Source organism: Sorghum bicolor, chromosome 1 (assembly GCF_000003195.3).
Source record: "Sorghum bicolor cultivar BTx623 chromosome 1, Sorghum_bicolor_NCBIv3, whole genome shotgun sequence".
NCBI classification, from domain to species: Eukaryota; Viridiplantae; Streptophyta; class Magnoliopsida; order Poales; family Poaceae; genus Sorghum; species Sorghum bicolor.
Window position 1 is genome coordinate 25,372,566 of NC_012870.2, and position 18,636 is coordinate 25,391,201.

General features: G+C 40.7%; 1 protein-coding gene across 1 annotated transcript; it reads right to left on the reverse strand.

Annotated features, from left to right (window-relative positions):
* LOC8155354 (neurogenic locus notch homolog protein 3) lies at positions 860-16,264 on the reverse strand. Its single transcript, XM_021451143.1, has 5 exons — positions 16,171-16,264; positions 15,789-15,965; positions 1,314-1,382; positions 1,062-1,193; positions 860-951 (listed from the first exon to the last, which is right to left on the reverse strand). The coding sequence occupies exons 1-5, from the start codon at positions 16,262-16,264 to the stop codon at positions 860-862; spliced, it is 564 nt and encodes a 187-aa protein (XP_021306818.1).

Sequence of the window (18,636 nt, forward strand, 5' to 3'; positions counted from 1 at the left end):
TCTACAGGGATGATGACCTCTTAGAGATTGTTGGTGACCTTTGCAACTTTATAATGGACCATGTTGTTTATTACAAAGGTGATTACCATAACCCACAGTCCGACTTAGGTAGCAATCCTCTTTACCAGCACCTCCGTCAGTGGGATAGGCTATGTCTAGGTCGTTGATTACATGTGAACTTGTTGGAATGGACTGTGATCGATTTGTATTAGTACCTGAAAATTTTCGGACTCTTTTGGATGGATTTGGACATGGAAACATTTTGGACTTGAAATGTGGTGCTGTGTATATGTATGGATATTTATGTTGTGAATCTGTGATGTTGAGAATCTGATTATATATGTATATATGTATGTGGTGCTGTGTTGTCAACTCGATTATTGTAATTTTTATTTTTTTTTTCTGAAAAATAACTGTAGGGGCGGTTCTAGATAGAGCCGCCCTTGCAAATGCAGACAATAGAGGCGGCTGAGACACAAGCCGCCCTTACTAAAGCTCACTATAAGGGCGGCTGGAAGCAGCAACCGCTCTTACAGTAGGCCACTGTAAGGGCGGCTGTTGTTTCCAACCGCCCTTACAGTGGACCACTATAAGGGCGGCTGGTGTTGAACCGTCCTTACAGTGGAATCCACTGTAAGAGCGTTTGCATAAGGGCGGCTGGGCCAACCGCCCTTACAGAGCATATTTAGCCGCCCTTACTGTACGTGAGTGTAGTAGTGTTTCCATGGCAATGGATAATCCTGCAAATTAAGAGGCAATGTATACAATTGTTAATTTACAAGCAACTGCTTAGCCAATAATCACGTTTTCATGAGTCTGATCGATCTGAACAAGAAGTAGTACCTGCATTCTGGTAGTACTAATAAAGATAATTTCCGATGACTGGTGCCGGAGCTGGTGCAGCCGGAGTGTTTCCCAGTCCTAGCTTGGCGCAGTCTGCCCCAAACGTGCCTGAATGTACAATGAGCAAAACAAATCAAGATTCATGGCAATGGATAATCCATATTCCAAACAAACATCATTGCTTAAGAAGCGATGTACTACTACTACTACAATCTTACAGCTGCTGCCGATGCAAGGCATGGAGGTGTCGTCGAGCATGTTTTTGAACCCCGGCTGGCAGCGGCACTGGTAACTGACGCCGGCGCCCTTCTCGCACTGACCACCTTGGCCGCAGTTGACGACGAGGCAGGCTGCATGCATGGACATGGAGACGAAACAAGACTGGCTCATAAACGGATGACTGGTCGAGGTCTCGAGGATAAACCAGAGAACTAGCGGATAGATCAATACGTAAATGGTGTGTGACTTACGGTCTGACAGAGGAATGCCCCTGGGTGGTGTCTCCATGGTATGGTTCAAACAGCCACTACTGAAGGAGCCTACAATGAACAAAGAGAAACATACAGCTTCATCAGCTCCAGGCAGCAAATGTAAAGTGAAGGCATCTCAACTTTGACTCGACCTCGACGCTACTACACCATGATAACGCAGCGAGCTCAAGGCAGAGCGGAAACAGAGCCCTGCGCCCCTGCCAAAGATATGATGTCCTTGGGCCTTGTTTTTGGCATCAGTGCGAGCCGGAGCCGGGGTGAAGATAAAACAAAATGTCCACAGACTCCTAGGCCATTTTATGGGCGGTGAAATATATTTTTCAACCTCCGATTTGTATCATACAGTTCGATTTTATTTTTAATCCTAAATTATGAAACCCTGAGTAACAGACGCTAACTCTCCAATTGTTGAAACCTCCAATGAGCATAGAGAAACACACAGTTGCAAATGCGGGTTTTTATTTTATATAAAATAATAAAAATCTGATTTCATCTCTAAAAACTCATAAATAATTTATTCTGAAAAAGAAATATGCTCTATCCTGAGTTATTTGGACGTTGTTTGTTTCAAATATATAATTAACATGACTACTTTCAGTAAAGCAGTAAGAACATGCTAAATCATTTCAGAACAATTGTATATAGATCATAAATAGGTATATAACATTTTCTAAAAGTAACAGAAACTGTAGTTTCATATTTTTCTGATTTAAAATAAATTATTTGAATTTATGAATTTTTAGATGGTAAGCCAGATTTTTATTATTTTATAAAATAGATATCACTTTTTGCACCAGTAAGAAGATCAAATTTGTTTGATTTTGATAGTTGGTGGGTGTTAATTACCCAGCCTCATAGTTAAAGGATGAAAATCACACTATCGTACACGATACAAAGGTTTAACCCTTTTTAAAGGAGAGTACAACGCAGCGTTGTCGGTAAAATACACGTGGGGCATGTGAATTCTAAGCCTAATCTCAATGGGAGTTTTATGTGAGTCTCATTCACATTAAATAGGTTGTTACATAGGTATTTTTGATGATATGACATTGTATTTAAAAAGAAAGAGAAGAAATGAGTTTCGTCTAGATTAAATTCTCTTGTCACGATTATCAACTCTTTTTGAGAAATTAAATATATGAAACCATGAAATAAAACTTTTTATTAAGAGTAGATGTTTCATCTAAATTTTATTTTATTTTATATAACATGACAGTCTTAAAAACAACGCTATGAAACTTTCTACTGACACCGACCTAAGACTGCAGCATAGTACTTCCAATTACTTTGGTTTTTCTTATTTTTTTACCATTTAATTGGCCGCGATCGATGAGATGTCCCGCGGTCCCGCCATCGCTGCTCGTCATGCTGACCTCAGTCCCCATGTGTCTCCACGGGGGTGTGGCCAAGCAGCGAGCTGCTGTCCAACCCGAGACTCTCTAGCCCACCGCGCCGACCTTGCTTTCTCCAACAAAAGACTGGAGCGAGAGGGATTATCAGATGATAACAAGGACTCCGAGAGCGAGAGGGACCTAGGAGGAGTAGTTCGCATGTGAATGTCCGATTGTGATCCCTCAATGCTGAACCATTAGCTGCTGCACGTTCGGGCATTAGCACCGGTCGGGAAGGGCCTGTTGCCCCGGTTCCCGAGCCGGTGCTGCCCTTCCGGGACTAAAGGCCCACCCTTTAGTCCCGGTTCGGACAATCGGGGCTAAAGCCCCCCCTTTAACACCGGTTGGTAAAACCAACCGGTGTTAAAGGGTCCTGCCAGGGCTGCCACGTTGCAGGACCCTTTAACACCGGTTGGTATACCAACCGGTGTTAAAGGGTTTCTTTTTCTTTTTTTTTGGTTCACTTCTTCGGTTCTGTTTATTGTTTATATATAATATATAATAATAGGTTTTTCAATACATGTTTTTCTGATACAATAATATATTTATATTAAGCATATTAAGCATATATAAATGAAAATTATAGGCTTAGCTTAATAATTAAGCTTTGCCTATAATAAAATAAATAGACCACATCAAAAATTAAATAGATATGTAAAAAGCTTTATATATATAGTTTTATATGTACAAAATTCGTAACACATATATACATAGAGTTTTTTCTCCCAATGTCTACAAACGATACAAATGATCATCGTTGTTTGGAATAAGAGTTTCGTTGCCGTTGAAGTGAAACTCGCCGTTTGGATTGATCACTTGGTCGCGGAGAAATCCTGCTATCGTCTCTTGGATAGCTTTGATTCGGTCTTGTTGTAGGACCTTTTCCCTCAGCCATTCCGTCTTTAATTTGAAATAAATAAAAAAGGTATTAGTTATCTAAGTTATTCAATATAATTCAGGAGATAATGAAAAGAGACATGTAACGTACTCTGAGCGTCTCTATGGGTGTTTGATTGTCTTGTGCCATCATGAATTTGCACACGTAATATGCACATAGATTGTTCCCCCCTTCTTGTCTTAAACACCACTGTACGATATATATATAAAAATATTCACGACCACGACAATAAGAAGGCTAAAAGTTAGCGAAAGTTTGTTAGCTAGTAGAACTTACTTGTGGATGTATTATGTTAAGCGGCGCTTTACATCCACTGAGATGTTCACGGTCAATGAATCTTTCCCAAACCCTATACACAGCCATTGTGGATCGTGAACTAATAATTACAGAGTCATATTATGATATTTTTGTAGCTGAGATCGACATTACGTACCTTTGAATAATGTTTACCATTTGTTGATAATTTTCTTGTGGTTTTCTCATTGAGTCAAAGATTATCAACCGGTTCTTGGGAATTTCAATGACCATGAGTATCCAGTGAAAGCTGTTTACACACATATATATAGTCAGTCCTATAATGTAAAATAAAATATGCATACACTTAATAACTATATAACTCACTCGAAGTTGAAGGGGAAGAGTATTTTTTGTTTTTCTTTTTGGTTCACAAAGAACCTCATAAGATTGGTGCAGACTTCTGTCTCATGATCTGCTGTCCACACTGCCTGCGGAGCCTTGAAAACAATATAAGGGTCAACGAACCCAAAACTATTGTCATTTTTCATTCTGAGCTCTCTCATTTGGTGCCTGCATATATACATACAAATCCTAAGTGTGTAAGGATTATATACATGTAATTAAAGAAGTTAGAAGTATAATAAAAAGAAAAAAATACTTACAGACAAAAGCAGCTGACAAGAGATTTGTCAAGAGCGTCGAGGTGGCATAATTGGTGCAATTCTTCGAACTGCACGTATATGAGGTCATCTCCACGGAAGTAGTGATGTTGTCTAATACGAACAGAAATCCAATTATCTCCCCTTTTAGACGCCTCAATGCACCATTTGTTCATTGCAAACATTTGTGTGCCGAGCTCATGTAAACGCTTAGGGTCGAATAGACTCCTGCCCGGTTCATATCTTGCCCTCCATTGATCAACTACCTCGGCTTTTTCAAATGTTTGGCATCCAAGAATGGCGGCAATTTCTTCCATATTTAAACCGCTCTGTCCAAAGTAACGCTCAAGCGAGTCTAGCTCAGACAACGCTAAGGATTTCTTTGGCATCAAGTCTTCATTTGAGCCGTATTGATTTGGCACAATCAAAGGGGGCACCGGTTTTGATACTTCTCCGAGCTGTGGGACCCCCTTTCCTACTCTCTTCTTAGTAGGCTGTGAAGACTTGACCAGAGACCGCTCATAGTCCGAAAGTGCTGGCTTTTTCTGAGCTTCGCGTTGCTTCTTTTGATGGTCTGCCACCTTCTGCCTCAGTTCCGATGGCTTCACATAAAAGTACGGCTTTTCTGGGTTAAGCCGTTTTTTCCTATCCTCCTTTATTTTATCAAAAAATTGCTTGACCTCAGCTTTGGATGTAGCAATTACCTCCTCTTCACTCTTTTCGTAAGGTAAGTTTTCTGGTGTCTTAGCTCTCTTTGCTGAGGCAGCCTTCTTTGGAGGTGGGACCGATGACTTCGGTCCTTCTTGGGCGGACCACTTCTTACTACATCGCTTTGGAGGCGATGGGACCGACCGTGCACTCTTTGGAGAGGGCGGTGCAGGCGGTGGAGGTGGTGGGGCCGATCTTTTTGGCGTTGGAGAACGCGGTGGAGGAGTTGGAGACCTCGGTGGAGGAGTTGGAGACCTCGGTGGAGGAGGTGGAGACCGTGGTGGAGGCGGTGGCGGGGTCGGTGTGGCCACCGCTGGTGTTGGTGGAGATCCAGCATTGTCACCGCCCGCAGCACTATGATGCGCTGGGGAGAGAACTGGACTTAGGTTGGAGGAGTCCCTGCAAAGAAAACAATTACAAGTTTTGTGAGCAAACTTTTTTTTAATTTCAATACATAATAAATAATATAAGAAGTAAAATCACACACAAACCTATGCTGAGGAATAATTATGAAGCGCTTGCGCCAACAAATAAATGTCTTCTCAGCTTCACCTAAGGTCTTCTCTCCGTCTCCCCCTTCTATGTCTAGTGGCACATTGCCACAACCTTTCTCAACCCTATCAACCGAGACGCTAGCATATCCACCAGGTACTGGTCGATTATGGATTCTTGGAGTTCTCGTTCGGTCGATAGGGTTGACAACAGCGATAGCCACCTTTTTGGTGGCATTCCCATCTGGTACATGCAGCTCACAGGTAGTAAAAGCCTCTGTGACATCATCCACGGGGAAGTGTAGCTTCGTGTCATCCTGAATGGTTGGTACTTCCGTGGATGCGCAGCTGCTTTTCAACTGGCCTGGGGGGCTAACATTGACCTCAGGCTGTGATGTACCTTGCCCTTTCGTCATTTGACTAAGTGCTGCTTGCACTTGCCTTTGAATCTCTGCCTGCATCCATTCTTCACGAGCTTTCTCGCGCTCTTGTGACTACAGAACAAAAGCTTCCAGGCGGCGGATCCGCTCTGCCTCCTCATCCTTCATTCTCTGGCGGCTTCTGTAGGTATCTTGATCGGCTTGGAATGATTGCAGCCACGGAACTGCCCCATAGCCTCTCGTACGCCCACCGTGCTTAGGATTTTCAAGCGCATAGGTGAGTTCATCCTTCTCCCTGTTAGGCCTGAACTCACCAGACTGAACCGCCTCTCGTGCACGGACTAGTCTCTCTGCTGCTCTAGAGATTTCTTGGCCCCAAACTAGCGCCCCGGTGTCTGGGTCCACGCTTCCCCCATGACCGTAGAACCAATGCTTGGAGCGCTCGCTCCAATTCTTTGCTATTGTCTCGGGTGTGACCCCCCTAGCAAGCATCTCCTGTTCCACTCGGTCCCACTTGGGAACAACACTCTTATAACCACCTGATCCCATATGCTATTGTCTCGGGTGTGCCCCGGCATTCTCTTTGTTTCTATTGGCTCGTTCCTCGCCCTCTTCTGATGTTTTGTACTGCACAAAGTCATCCCAGAAGGCCCTCAGCTTTACATATTGCTTGAGGTTGAAATCTGGAGTCTCGTTTTTCTTGACATATTTATTGTACAAAGACTTCTTCCAATTCTGGAAGAGTACTGCCATCTTCTTCATAGTCCAGTCATAAATTCGCACCTTCAACTCTTCATCGTTGGTGTCGAAGGTGAAACGTCTGTGACGGCTTTCCAAACTAACTCCTTGTCACGATCAGAGACAAAACTGATCTCAGGAGCACCTCGCTTCTCTCTCCATTCACGACAACTGATCGGTATTTGATCTCTCACAAGATATCCACAGTGACTAACATATTTGTTTGCATGCTCACCAAGTGGTCTACCTATAGCTATCTCAAACTCAGAGATTACATAGCGGCCCTCCAACGGCTTCTTTGGCCCTCGTGGAGGTACGCTTCTCCCCGTAGAGGTCGATCGAGAAGGCTACACGTAGATATAGAAACAAAAATACTAAATTAATAACCAAGTAATAAGTCTAGAACCTAATGTAAGAGATGCATTAATTATATATGTTTACATTTACATACCTCGCCAGTATTTTCTTCTTGTTGCACGACTAGTTGTTGCTCAGGGGCATTGCCCTCTTGTTGCTCTGTAGGATTGCCTTGCATGATGTCGTGGTAATCAACAAAGTACTGACTACCGTCGTCGATCATATTTAAAATGGCATCTTCCATATAATCAGGATCATCATGACGACGGTCAGCCATTTCTATGTCTGCAACCATACATATATATATATATATATATATATATATATATATATATTCTATATAAGACAATACTACTACAAATGAAAGTGTTGGAGTGCTCTAAAAATAATACTAGGATCTTTTAAGCCAAGTAATACACTAGAATAAAAAACAATACTAGAATAATATAGTACAAACAATAATATTTACAAAACACTAGAAAATAAAATATGATACAAGAATAATATACAACAAATATATACTAAAAAAAACTACTACAAATAATATATTAAAAACATAATACATACATACATACATACAAACAATTATAATTCATACATACAAACTATATATATGTGTGTGTATATATGTACAAAAAATAATATACATACATACAAAAAATAATACATATATACAAAAAATAAAACATACATACATACTATATATATATACTACAAATAATATATTAAAAAAAATAATACATACATACAAACTATTATAATTCATACATACAAACTATATGTAATTCATACATACATACATACAAACAATTATAATTCATACATACAAACTATATATATGTGTGTATATATGTACAAAAAATAATATACATACATACAAAAAAAATTACATATATATACATAAAAATATATACAAAAAATAATACAACAAATCAAAACACCATATATATATATATACATAAAAATGTATACAAAAAATAATACTACAAATCAAAACACCATATATATACATATATATATATGTATATATATATATATATGTATATATATATATGTATATATATGGTGTTTTAATTTGATTTGTAGTATTATTTTTTGTATATATATTTCTGGTCTAGCTAGTGTATATAAATACATAATTAATCAGTGGCGTTCTCGATCTATACTTAGCAGCGCCGGCCGGCCGGAGAGATCACAGGAACGAAGATCGACGTGGGATGATGTGTGGCCCGCGCGCTCGATCTGGCCGTGGCCCGCGGCGGCGGCGTTGGAGGAGGGCCGCGGCGGCGCTGGTGGAGAGCCGCGGCGGCGCTGGTGGTGGAGACGGTGGTCGCGGCGGCGAGGGAGTCGAGAAACGACGGCGGCGAAGACGATGAACCCGGCGGCGCTGGAACGAAGACGAAGACGAAAGAACTGCCGGATCCAGGGCGCCTGTGGCTTATATAGGGACGAACCCTTTAGCACCGGTCCGTGGATGGAACCGGTGCTAAAGGGTCCAGAGCGCGCTAGGGCGGGCTCCTGAAATTTTCAGGACCCTTTAGCACCGGTTCCCACTATGGGCCGGTGCTAAAGGCCTATTTTTTTAGTTTAGGGTTTTTCAATTGTTTTATATATACAGTTTATATTATAAATTGTATAGTAAATTAAATATTTTGCATAATGTTTTTTAAACAGTGACATATATTGTAATTTGTTTTAATGTACACATGAAAAATTTTAAACTTAAATATCTTATTGTATTTTTATAATTTGCAATGATTTTGTAAGAAATGTTTAGTATTTTGTTAATGCAAAAATATATTATTCCAATAAATTTACAAAAACTATATCCAATGAACTGGAAATTTATTTTCACATCATATTGACGTAAAACTTTTTATTTTTGTTATTTATTATTAGGAATGCTAGTTGAATATAATTTTCATCAAATAAAAAATCATATAAAAATATATATCTTGATGAACACACCCTTTGACCGAACCCTAGATTGTCCCAAATGGAAAAGTCATGAATACAAAGTTTGCTACACTCATCAAGTTCTACATTTTGTCTAATGGTCAACTTTTCATTTGGAAAAGTTTGAACCACTGAATTTTGAATTTTCATAGAACTCATAGCCACGCAGCGGTTTCGGAACCCTAGATGGTCTTGAATGGAAAAGTCATGAATACCAATATTGTTCCACTCATCAAAATCTACATTTCATATATAGATCATTTTTGCATTTGACAAAGTTTTGGGAAGGTGTAGTTGAAAATCCACAATTGACACATATAGTTTCATATAGTTTATGTGAGATTCAAGAATTGGTGGGTATTGTTAACTTAGACTTTCTCAAATGGAAAAGTTGTGTATATAAAAAGTTTAGATCTTGAAGATATCTAACAACTTGGTATTCAAAATATTTTCATTTGAAGTAATTTAGTTTGTCATTTGACCAAGTTTGACCAAAACCCGTCTTGGATTTTATAGAAATATAATTAGGATTGGCTCAAAATTATCCAAATGGAAAAATGGACAATATATAAAATATAGATCTTGATGATCTCTAACAACTTTGTATTCAAACTTTTTTCATTTCAAGTCATCAAATGGGCTATTTGACCAAGTTTGACCAAAGTCAAAGCATTGGTTTTTACAAACACACCCTTTGACCGGACCCTAGATTGTCCCAAATGGAAAAGTCATGAATACAAAGTTTGCTACACTCATCAAGTTCTACATTTTGTCTAATGGTCAACTTTTCATTTGGAAAAGTTGGACCACTGAATTTTGAATTTTCATAGAACTCATAGCCACGCAGCGGTTTCGGAACCCTAGATGGTCTCGAATGGAAAAGTCATGAATACCAATATTGTTCCACTCATCAAAATCTACATTTCATATATAGACCATTTTTGCATTTGACAAAGTTTTGGGAAGTTTGTTACACACATCAAAATTCACAATTCTCAAATATAGTTTCGTACAAAGTCAAGCCGACACAACAGTGAACTTCTTCTTGACGTATGACCCTTGGTTATGATCCTGCCGTAACCATGGAGTATCCTCATTGTTTAACAGAATGCTTGGGTCTTTGTTGACTATGAAGGGCGGAATTCGATCATCCCTTTCGTAATCGCCTGACATGTCTGACTTGTCCTCAATTCCGACAATGTTTCTTTTCCCAGAAAGGACAATGTGGCGCTTTGGCTCATTGATGATTGAGTGGTCATCATTTTTTCCTCTCTTTGGTTTCGTAGACATATCTTTCACATAGAATACCTGACTCACGTCTGCAGCAAGGACGAATGGTTCGTCTTTGAACCCACTATTGTTAAGGTCCACGGTTGTCATCCCATACTCCTTGTCGACTGTTACCCCACCTTCGGTCATCTTCACCCATTGGCACCGGAACAAAGGAACTTTAAAATTAGCTGCATAGACTAGTTCCCATATGTCTTCTATGCGTCCATAATATGTTTGTCTGTTCCCATTTGGATCCGTGGCATCCACGCGTACACCACTATTTTGGTTGGTGCTCCTTTTATCTTGGCCAACTGTGTAAAATGTGTTACCATTTATCTCATACCCTTTGTATGTGAGGACATGCCATGATGGTTGCCTGGCCAACAAATAAAGCTGCTCATCAATGTTTTCATCACCTTGACATTTTTTGCGCAACCAATCGCCAAAAGTTTCCATGTGCTGACGCATTATCCAAGCTTCATTCTTCCCGGGCCACTGGGACCGTAGGAAATCTTTGTGTACCTCAACATATGGTTCCACCAATGAGGAGTTCTGGAGAACTGTATAGTGTGCTTTATTGAAGTAATCGTTTCCCGTACCAATATATGTTTTCTTCCCAAGTGTTCCCTTTCCGCTGAGTCTGCCCTCGTGTCGAGATTCAGGAATGCCAATTGGGTCAAGGTCTAGAATAAAGTCAACACAGAACTCTATGACCTCCTCTGTTCCGTAGCCCTTGGCAATGCTTCCTTCTGGCCGGGAACGACTATGGACATATTTCTTTAGGACACCCATGAATCTCTCGAAGGGGAACATGTTGTGTAGGAACACAGGACCGAGAATACGAATCTCTTTGACCAGATGAACTAGGAGGTGTGTCATGATATCGAAGAAGGATGGAGGGAACACCAACTCAAAGCTGACGATACATTGAACGACATCATTCTGTAGAGTTGCTAGTTGCTCTGGATTGATTGCCTTCTGAGAAATTGCATTGAGGAATGCACATAGCTTTACGGTGGCTAGACGTACGTGTGGAGGTAGAATTCCTCTTAAAACGACCGGCAGCAATTGCGTCATTAGAACGTGACAGTCATGGGACTTCAAGTTCAGGAATTTCTTCTCTGGCACATTAATTATTCCCTTGATATTGGAGGAGAATCCAGATGGGACCTTGATGCTGCTAAGACATTCAAACATGCTTTCCTTCTCTTCTTTGCTCAGAGTGTAGCTAGCAGGGCTTAAGTAATGACGTCCATCATCTGTCTTTTCTGGATGCAGGTTGTCTCGTTCTTTCATGCGCTGGAAGTCTTGTCGTGCTTCAAGTGAATCCTTAGACTTCCCGTAGACACCCATGAATCCGAGAAAGTTCACACAAAGATTCTTTGTTAGGTGCATCACGTCGATCGCGTTGCGGACCTCTAGGACATTCCAGTAAGGTAGCTCCCAAAATATGGATTTCTTCTTCCACATGGGTACGTGTCCCTTAGCATCCTTGGGAATAGGTTCGCTGCCTCGTCCCTTTCCAAATACCACTTTTATATCCTTGACCATTTCGAGTACATCATCCCCGGTTCGATTGAGAGGTTTGGTCCGGTGGTCTGCCTTGCCTTTAAAATGCTTGCCTTTCTTTCGTACTGGGTGGTTCACAGGAAGAAACCGACGGTGGCCAAGGTACACGACCTTTCGACATTTTTTCAAAAATACACAGTCAAGGTCTTCATAACAATGTGTGCATGCATTATATCCCTTGTTTGACTGGCCTGAAAGATTACTCAGAGCTGGCCAATCATTGATTGTTACAAACAGCAATGCTCGCAGGTCAAAGTGCTCTTGTTTGTACTCATCCCACACGCGAACTCCTGGTTTGCTCCATAAAATTTGAAGTTCCTCAACTAATGGCCTTAGGTAGACATCTATGTCATTGCCAGGTTGCTTCGGTCCTTGGATAAGCACCGGCATCATAATAAACTTCCGCTTCATGCATAGCCATGGAGGAAGGTTGTAGATACATAGAGTAACTGGCCAAGTGCTGTGACTACTGCTCTGCTCACCGAAAGGATTCATACCATCTGTACTTAAGGCGAACCGCAAGTTTCTAGCATCATCTGCAAAATCTGGGAATTCTCTGTCTATCGCTCTCCACTGGGATCCATCGGCAGGGTGTCTCAGCATATTGTCTATCTTACGGTCTTCTTTATGCCACCGCAACAACTTTGCATTGTCCTTATTTCTGAACAGACGTTTTAATCGTGGTATTATAGGAGCATACCACATAACCTTGGCTGGAATTTTCTTCCTATGACGTTCTTCACCCCCAACATCGCCAGGATCATCTCGTCTAATCTTATACCGTGATGCCTTACATACTGGACATGCATCCAAATTCTCGTATTCCTCCCCACGGTAGAGGATGCAGTCATTAGGACATGCGTGTATCTTCTGAATTTCTAATCCCAAAGGGCAGACAACCTGTTTTGCTTCATACGTAGTGGTGGGCAATTCGTTGCCTTTCGGAAGCATCTTTTTTATGATCTTCAATAACTGCCCAAATGCCTTGTCAGATGTACCATTCTTTGCCTTCCATTGCAGCAATTCTAGTGTGGTACCCAGCTTTTTTTGCCCCTCTTCAGCGGTGGGATATAGCGATTTCCTATGGTCCTCTAGCATGCGCTCGAACTTGGCTTTCTCTTTATCACTTTCACATTCTCTTTGTGCATCATGGATGGCATCACCAAAAGCATCATCGCACCGATCATCTTCTGCCGCCACCTCTTCTTCATTATCTCCCCCCATTGCAACATCATTGAAGCCACCGTACTGAGCAATAATATTGGCGTGGTCCAATTCTTCTTCTTCTTCTTCTTCTTCTTCTTCTTCACCTTCATCCATTATAATCCCGCTTTCTCCATGTTTGGTCCAACAAATATAGTTTGGTACGAAACCAGACTTTAATAAGTGTGAATGAAGAGTTCTTGAGTTAGAATATTCCGTCAAATTCTTGCACACGGCACATGGACAGCACATGAAACCGTCCCTCTTATTTGACTCAGCCACACTTAAGAAATAGTGCACACCATTAATGAACTCTTCGGAGCGCCGATCGGCATTATACATCCAATTACGTGTTACCATCTGCATTAAATATAACATATATATTATGAAAACCATGCACACATATAGTTTCTCATTTTATTGCACAACATGTCTAAGATACATAGTTGATTAATTTAGGAAAGCTTGGCTACAACAAATACAATCGCAACTAGCACTAAAAAAACCAAAACTAAAATGCACTTAAGCAACATAATTAGTTCGCGTCCGATCCCAACTATAATAGATAGATCATTCGCTTGATCAACATCATTGAACTCCTTTTGTCGGCTCACTGCCTCACCACCTTCATCCTCAACCACCTGTGCAAAAGATTTCTTAATGTGTTCAATGTATTCTTCCTCCCAGTACCAACCTGTACATCCGCCGGTACCGTCCCACTGGAATTAAAAGAGAGAATCAAAAGTTTAATTAATATTATTTAAAAAAATATGCACATATATAAGCAAATGTCTGGAAATAACTCACATTACGATCTGGACACTTGTAGAATATACGACCCTTGTTTACTCCCTCTTTCGACACTTTGTACTCCATCAAAATCTTCTGCCCACACTTGCCACAAGTAATGAGAGGGAGTTCCGGACGGTATCGCTTTTGAACCCGTTGAGAGACCGAAGACCCGGTCACGGTTGCCATCTACTATCCATACTCAATTTTTAAACAATTATAAATTCCACATTTAAACATGTATGATAAAATGGACATTATATGTAGTAATAAAAATAAATCAAGTGATATTAACAAACCAATTAATTTGAACTATCCTACTTTCTAATATCATAAAAATATACTATAATTCATTCTTGCAAACTACATTAATACTAGGTCAACCATGAAATATGATATATATATATGGATACTAATTCATGTGAAATGATTCTAAATAACAACGTGGATTTGAGCTAAAAATAATGGGAACATCACAAGCCAAAAACAACATGAAAAAGACAAGAAAGACAAAAGTTAGTCACCTCCAAACACGAAGAAACGATGACGGAGTCGAAGAAGATCAACAATGGGCGTCGGAGACGAAGAACAAATGAGGAAGAAGAAGCTCCAAGAACAACAATGGTGAATGGTGCTCTCGGTTTCAAATGGGCAGAGAGGAGAAGTGATCCGGCCTATAAACCGGACCCTTAGAACCGGTTCACAAACAAAACCGGTGCTAAAGGGTAACACTTTAGCACCGGTTTGTAACACAAACCGGTGCTAAAGGCTTTGCCTCGGCCCGTGGCGCTGGCCGGTGCTAAAGGGGACCCTTTAGCACCGGTTGGTAACACGAACCGGTGCTAAAGGGTCTCCGCCCCGACAGCACCTGTCAGTAGCCGTTGGACAGGACCCTTTAGCACCGGTTCGTGTTACGAACCAGTGTTAAAGGGGTCTTTAACCCTGGACCGCAAAAAGGCCGAGGTTTTTGGCCATTTTGGACATCGACCAATGCCTCATTCTGTAGTAGTGATTTATCCCTCTCGTCTATCCGTGAAGACGTTGAAATTATACATTTATCCTTAATCTGAAAAAAAATAAATATAGAAAAAATTTGAACTGGTCATATTTTGGTACTGGTCCTATCTATTTTTGGTACTTTCCACCCAGGTACTTTCTATGTTCCCACCATCCGATCTAGCCATATGGATGGTCCTTGTTTTCTCCAACAGTTATAAAACTTCTCTTATTTTGTTGTATTCGTATTCACCTCATATCATGTGTTTGGGTCAAGGTTTTCTTTTTTGGTACCTGTCGATAAATAAGAAATTTTGAAAATTTCAGCCTAAATTTAAATAAATTCAAATTGTGTTTTTTAAATAGCGTCATTTTACTAGAAAAACTTTTTAATCTATTACTCATCAGAAATTTATATAATATCAACGAAATAACACAATCATTGCAGTAGTACAACAGGCTGACGGTGGGCAATCCCCATATGCTAGTGCCATGGAATTGTAACTGAGAAAATTAAATAATTTTGAAGAAATTTAGGACTTTGATAAGATTAGGAGATATGGTGAGTCCTTTTATTGTGGTTTGGAGTAATTTTGAAGTGAAACATGAATTTAACCGAAAAATTTGACCGATATAAAAAAATTTCAGACCTCAGAGAAAAATGCGAAATTTTGGTAAAATTTCGCCGAAAAAGAAAACCCTAGTTGTATGGGATGGAGAATTAAGAAAATTAGTGTAGCCAAATAAGATCTTAATTCAATTCAGTCATGTAACGCGTATACCTAGTTGTTGTTAGTAACGAGGACTTACAGTCGGGGATGATGCAGGGCGCGAAGTTGAGGACTGTGAGGTTTGACAACATTTGCTGGTACCAGCCGGGGTCGCAGGTGCACTTGTAGGAACTGGTAAGCAGTGGGATGATCCCCGGCACCTCGCTGCAGGTGCCCTTGCCGCACTTGGCCGTGTCGCAGATCGTCGCGCCGTTGTCTGGGTGTTCGTAGGCGCAGGCCGGCCGCCGCAGGGCACAGAGTAGGCAAAGCATTAGTATATATGTTTATATATATGTTACCATCACCGAGCCTCCGATCGATAGTCCGATTAACGAAGCAGAAATCAATCGCAGGATTTATATATATCTATCTATATATGTGATGCATGCATGCATGGAACGGAATTGAAGCTAAAGTCCTACCAGCACCAGCACTAGCACCAGCACCATCGGCGGCCATTGCTAGGGCGAGGAGCGCCACGAGCATAGCCGGCGCTGGCACTCTAGCTCTTGCCATGGCCGCCTTCTAGGTTCTAGCTCCCTGATCTTACAGATATAACTGCAGCGAGCGAGTGCTTACGTGTGTAGATAGACCTCAAAGTGTTGGAGCGGAGAGGTGTGATGCTAAGTATATATATATGGCCAGTTTGCCGATCGGCTGGCGCACCCTTATTTCAGAATTCGGAGTGTGCAAGGCAGCTGTTCATATATACACTATCTATCCTCTAGAAAAGTAAACCATTTCGTACGTCCGTACTATCTCCTTAGGCTTTGTTTGGATGTAGTCGGATTCACATCAATCCACATGTGTTGGGGTGGATTGAAGTGAAATTTAAACTAAATTTCACCCCAATCCACTCCAACGCATGTGGATTGAGTTGAATCCGACAACATCCAAACAAGGCCGGCCTTATTGTTCCTGTCTATATCGTTTTATCGATTTCTCCTCTTTTTGTTGGAAAAAAAAAATTTGGGGGCACCTGCTTTTAGGAAATTGCCGCGCGCTCAACTTGTTTGTTTGTTTTTTTCCCAAAACCAGCAAATATTCAGTTAAAACAAAAACAAAGTTGACAATACTAGGCAATAGACAATAGAGCGAACAATTTGGTCATGCTCTCGTCGACATCTTTGTTTGTCACCACGTGGCGCCAACCGTAGTTGAATTCTGTATCTACTCCCAACTATGAGTAGCTAGGTTCTTCCACGTCATCCCAACTATAATACTGCGTCATCTCGTACAGTCGTACGGCCGTACATACCTTCTCTTGTTCTTTTTTTAGTAACATACCTTCTTGTTCCTGTGATTCTGTCAATGCTTCTTCATCGATTTCTCCTCTTCTGATTTGGACCACCTGCTATTTTTGGGAAATGCCCGCTCAACTTATTGTTTTTATTCAGAAAACCAGCAAATATATTCAATTAAAAAAGAGATAAATAAGTTTACAACGGCCATAGAGAAAAGCTCACGCTCATCGATCGATCTCTTTGCTCAGTCAACACTTGGCCAAACCAAAACCAAATTAATTATGTGTACTCTTAATTAGAGCCTCGAGAGTTGTCTAGAGATGTCGTCTATATCACTAAAGTTCCAAAATGCATTTTTAACTTCTGAAGTTTGGTGAAATGATCATTTACCTGACCCATTATTCTACGTGACATGTTGATTCACTGCTTTCATGGATCTGACAAGGTATCATATGTCAGCAGCGAAGAAAAGCCAGATGAACATAGTTTGGAACAAAGGGAGTAGAAAACTCACAGCTAGCGTACCTCCTTGTTCATGTCAATGCTTCTGTATCGGTTTCTCCTCTTTTGATTGAAAAAATAATACGTGCACCACTTGCACTTTGGGAAATAGACACTTGGCATCCGAAAGCGGCCAAAATATGTATCTACTCCGATCCCTACTATGTTCTTCCTTGTTTATTTACTACTATATATATAGCTGTTCTTGAATACTATTAAATAAAATGAATTGAGAAAGGTATATACATAGGTAGGAAAGGGCGCGCACACACACACGGGGATACATATACATATGGGAGCAACCATGTATTCTATGGCCTTGTTTACTTCCACTCAAAAACCTAAAATTTTTCAAAATTTCCCGTCACATCGTATCTTTAGACGTATATATGCATGGAATATTAAATATAGACGAAAATAAAGACTAATTGCACAGTTTGGTCGAAATTGACGAGACGAATCTTTTGAGTCTAGTTAGTCCATGGTTGGACAATAATTACCATAAACAAACGAAAGTGCTACAGTGTCGCGAAATTTTTTGGCTCGGCCTATCTTTCTTTTGGTTGTAGTACAAAATTTTAAGATACATGACGCACCAACATTTTATTTTCTTCTGTCTTCTATATGATGCTTAACGTGTACTCCCTCTGTCCTATTATAAATGTCATTCTAACACTGCTCTGAGCTGTCCTGGTTCATAGAATGTTGGGTGTATCTGGACGCAAGCCTGTACAAGTCCACAAAATGTTTGGAGCCTCTGGACGCAAGCTTCGACGACATTTATAACGAAATAGAGGGAGTAAGGCCTAACTTCTAGAGATTGCAAATTTCGGTTAGCAACGGGAGCATGGAGGCCTGGAGGGTTGTCATCATCGATCGATGGCCGGTTGGATGTACTGGTTGTAGGTAAGAAGATATTAAGTGGTGGCTAGCGAAATCTAGTAAGAAGATAAAAGACCAATAATGACGTTAATATTGATCTAGCGAGAGGTAACCAAAGTTGTAAGAAAGAAATGGATGGCAAAAACAAGTGTGGAGGCTTGGAGGGTCGAACCGCCTGAAGAAGGGACAGTGGATTTGATGTACTGGGTGTGGGTGAAGAGATCTTCAAGTGGTGGCGTGTGCATGTGGTGGCTAGCGAAA

Bases quoted from the DNA above. Each gene is read 5' to 3' on its own strand.
- LOC8155354 (XM_021451143.1), bottom strand. From the start codon at position 16,264: ATGGCAAGAGCTAGAGTGCCAGCGCCGGCTATGCTCGTGGCGCTCCTC. The intron at 15,966-16,170 runs GTAGGACTTTAG...ACGAACACCCAG, and splicing joins TGGTGCTAGTGCTGGTGCTG to ACAACGGCGCGACGATCTGC. The intron at 1,194-1,313 runs GTAAGTCACACA...CCATGCATGCAG, and splicing joins GGGCATTCCTCTGTCAGACC to CCTGCCTCGTCGTCAACTGC.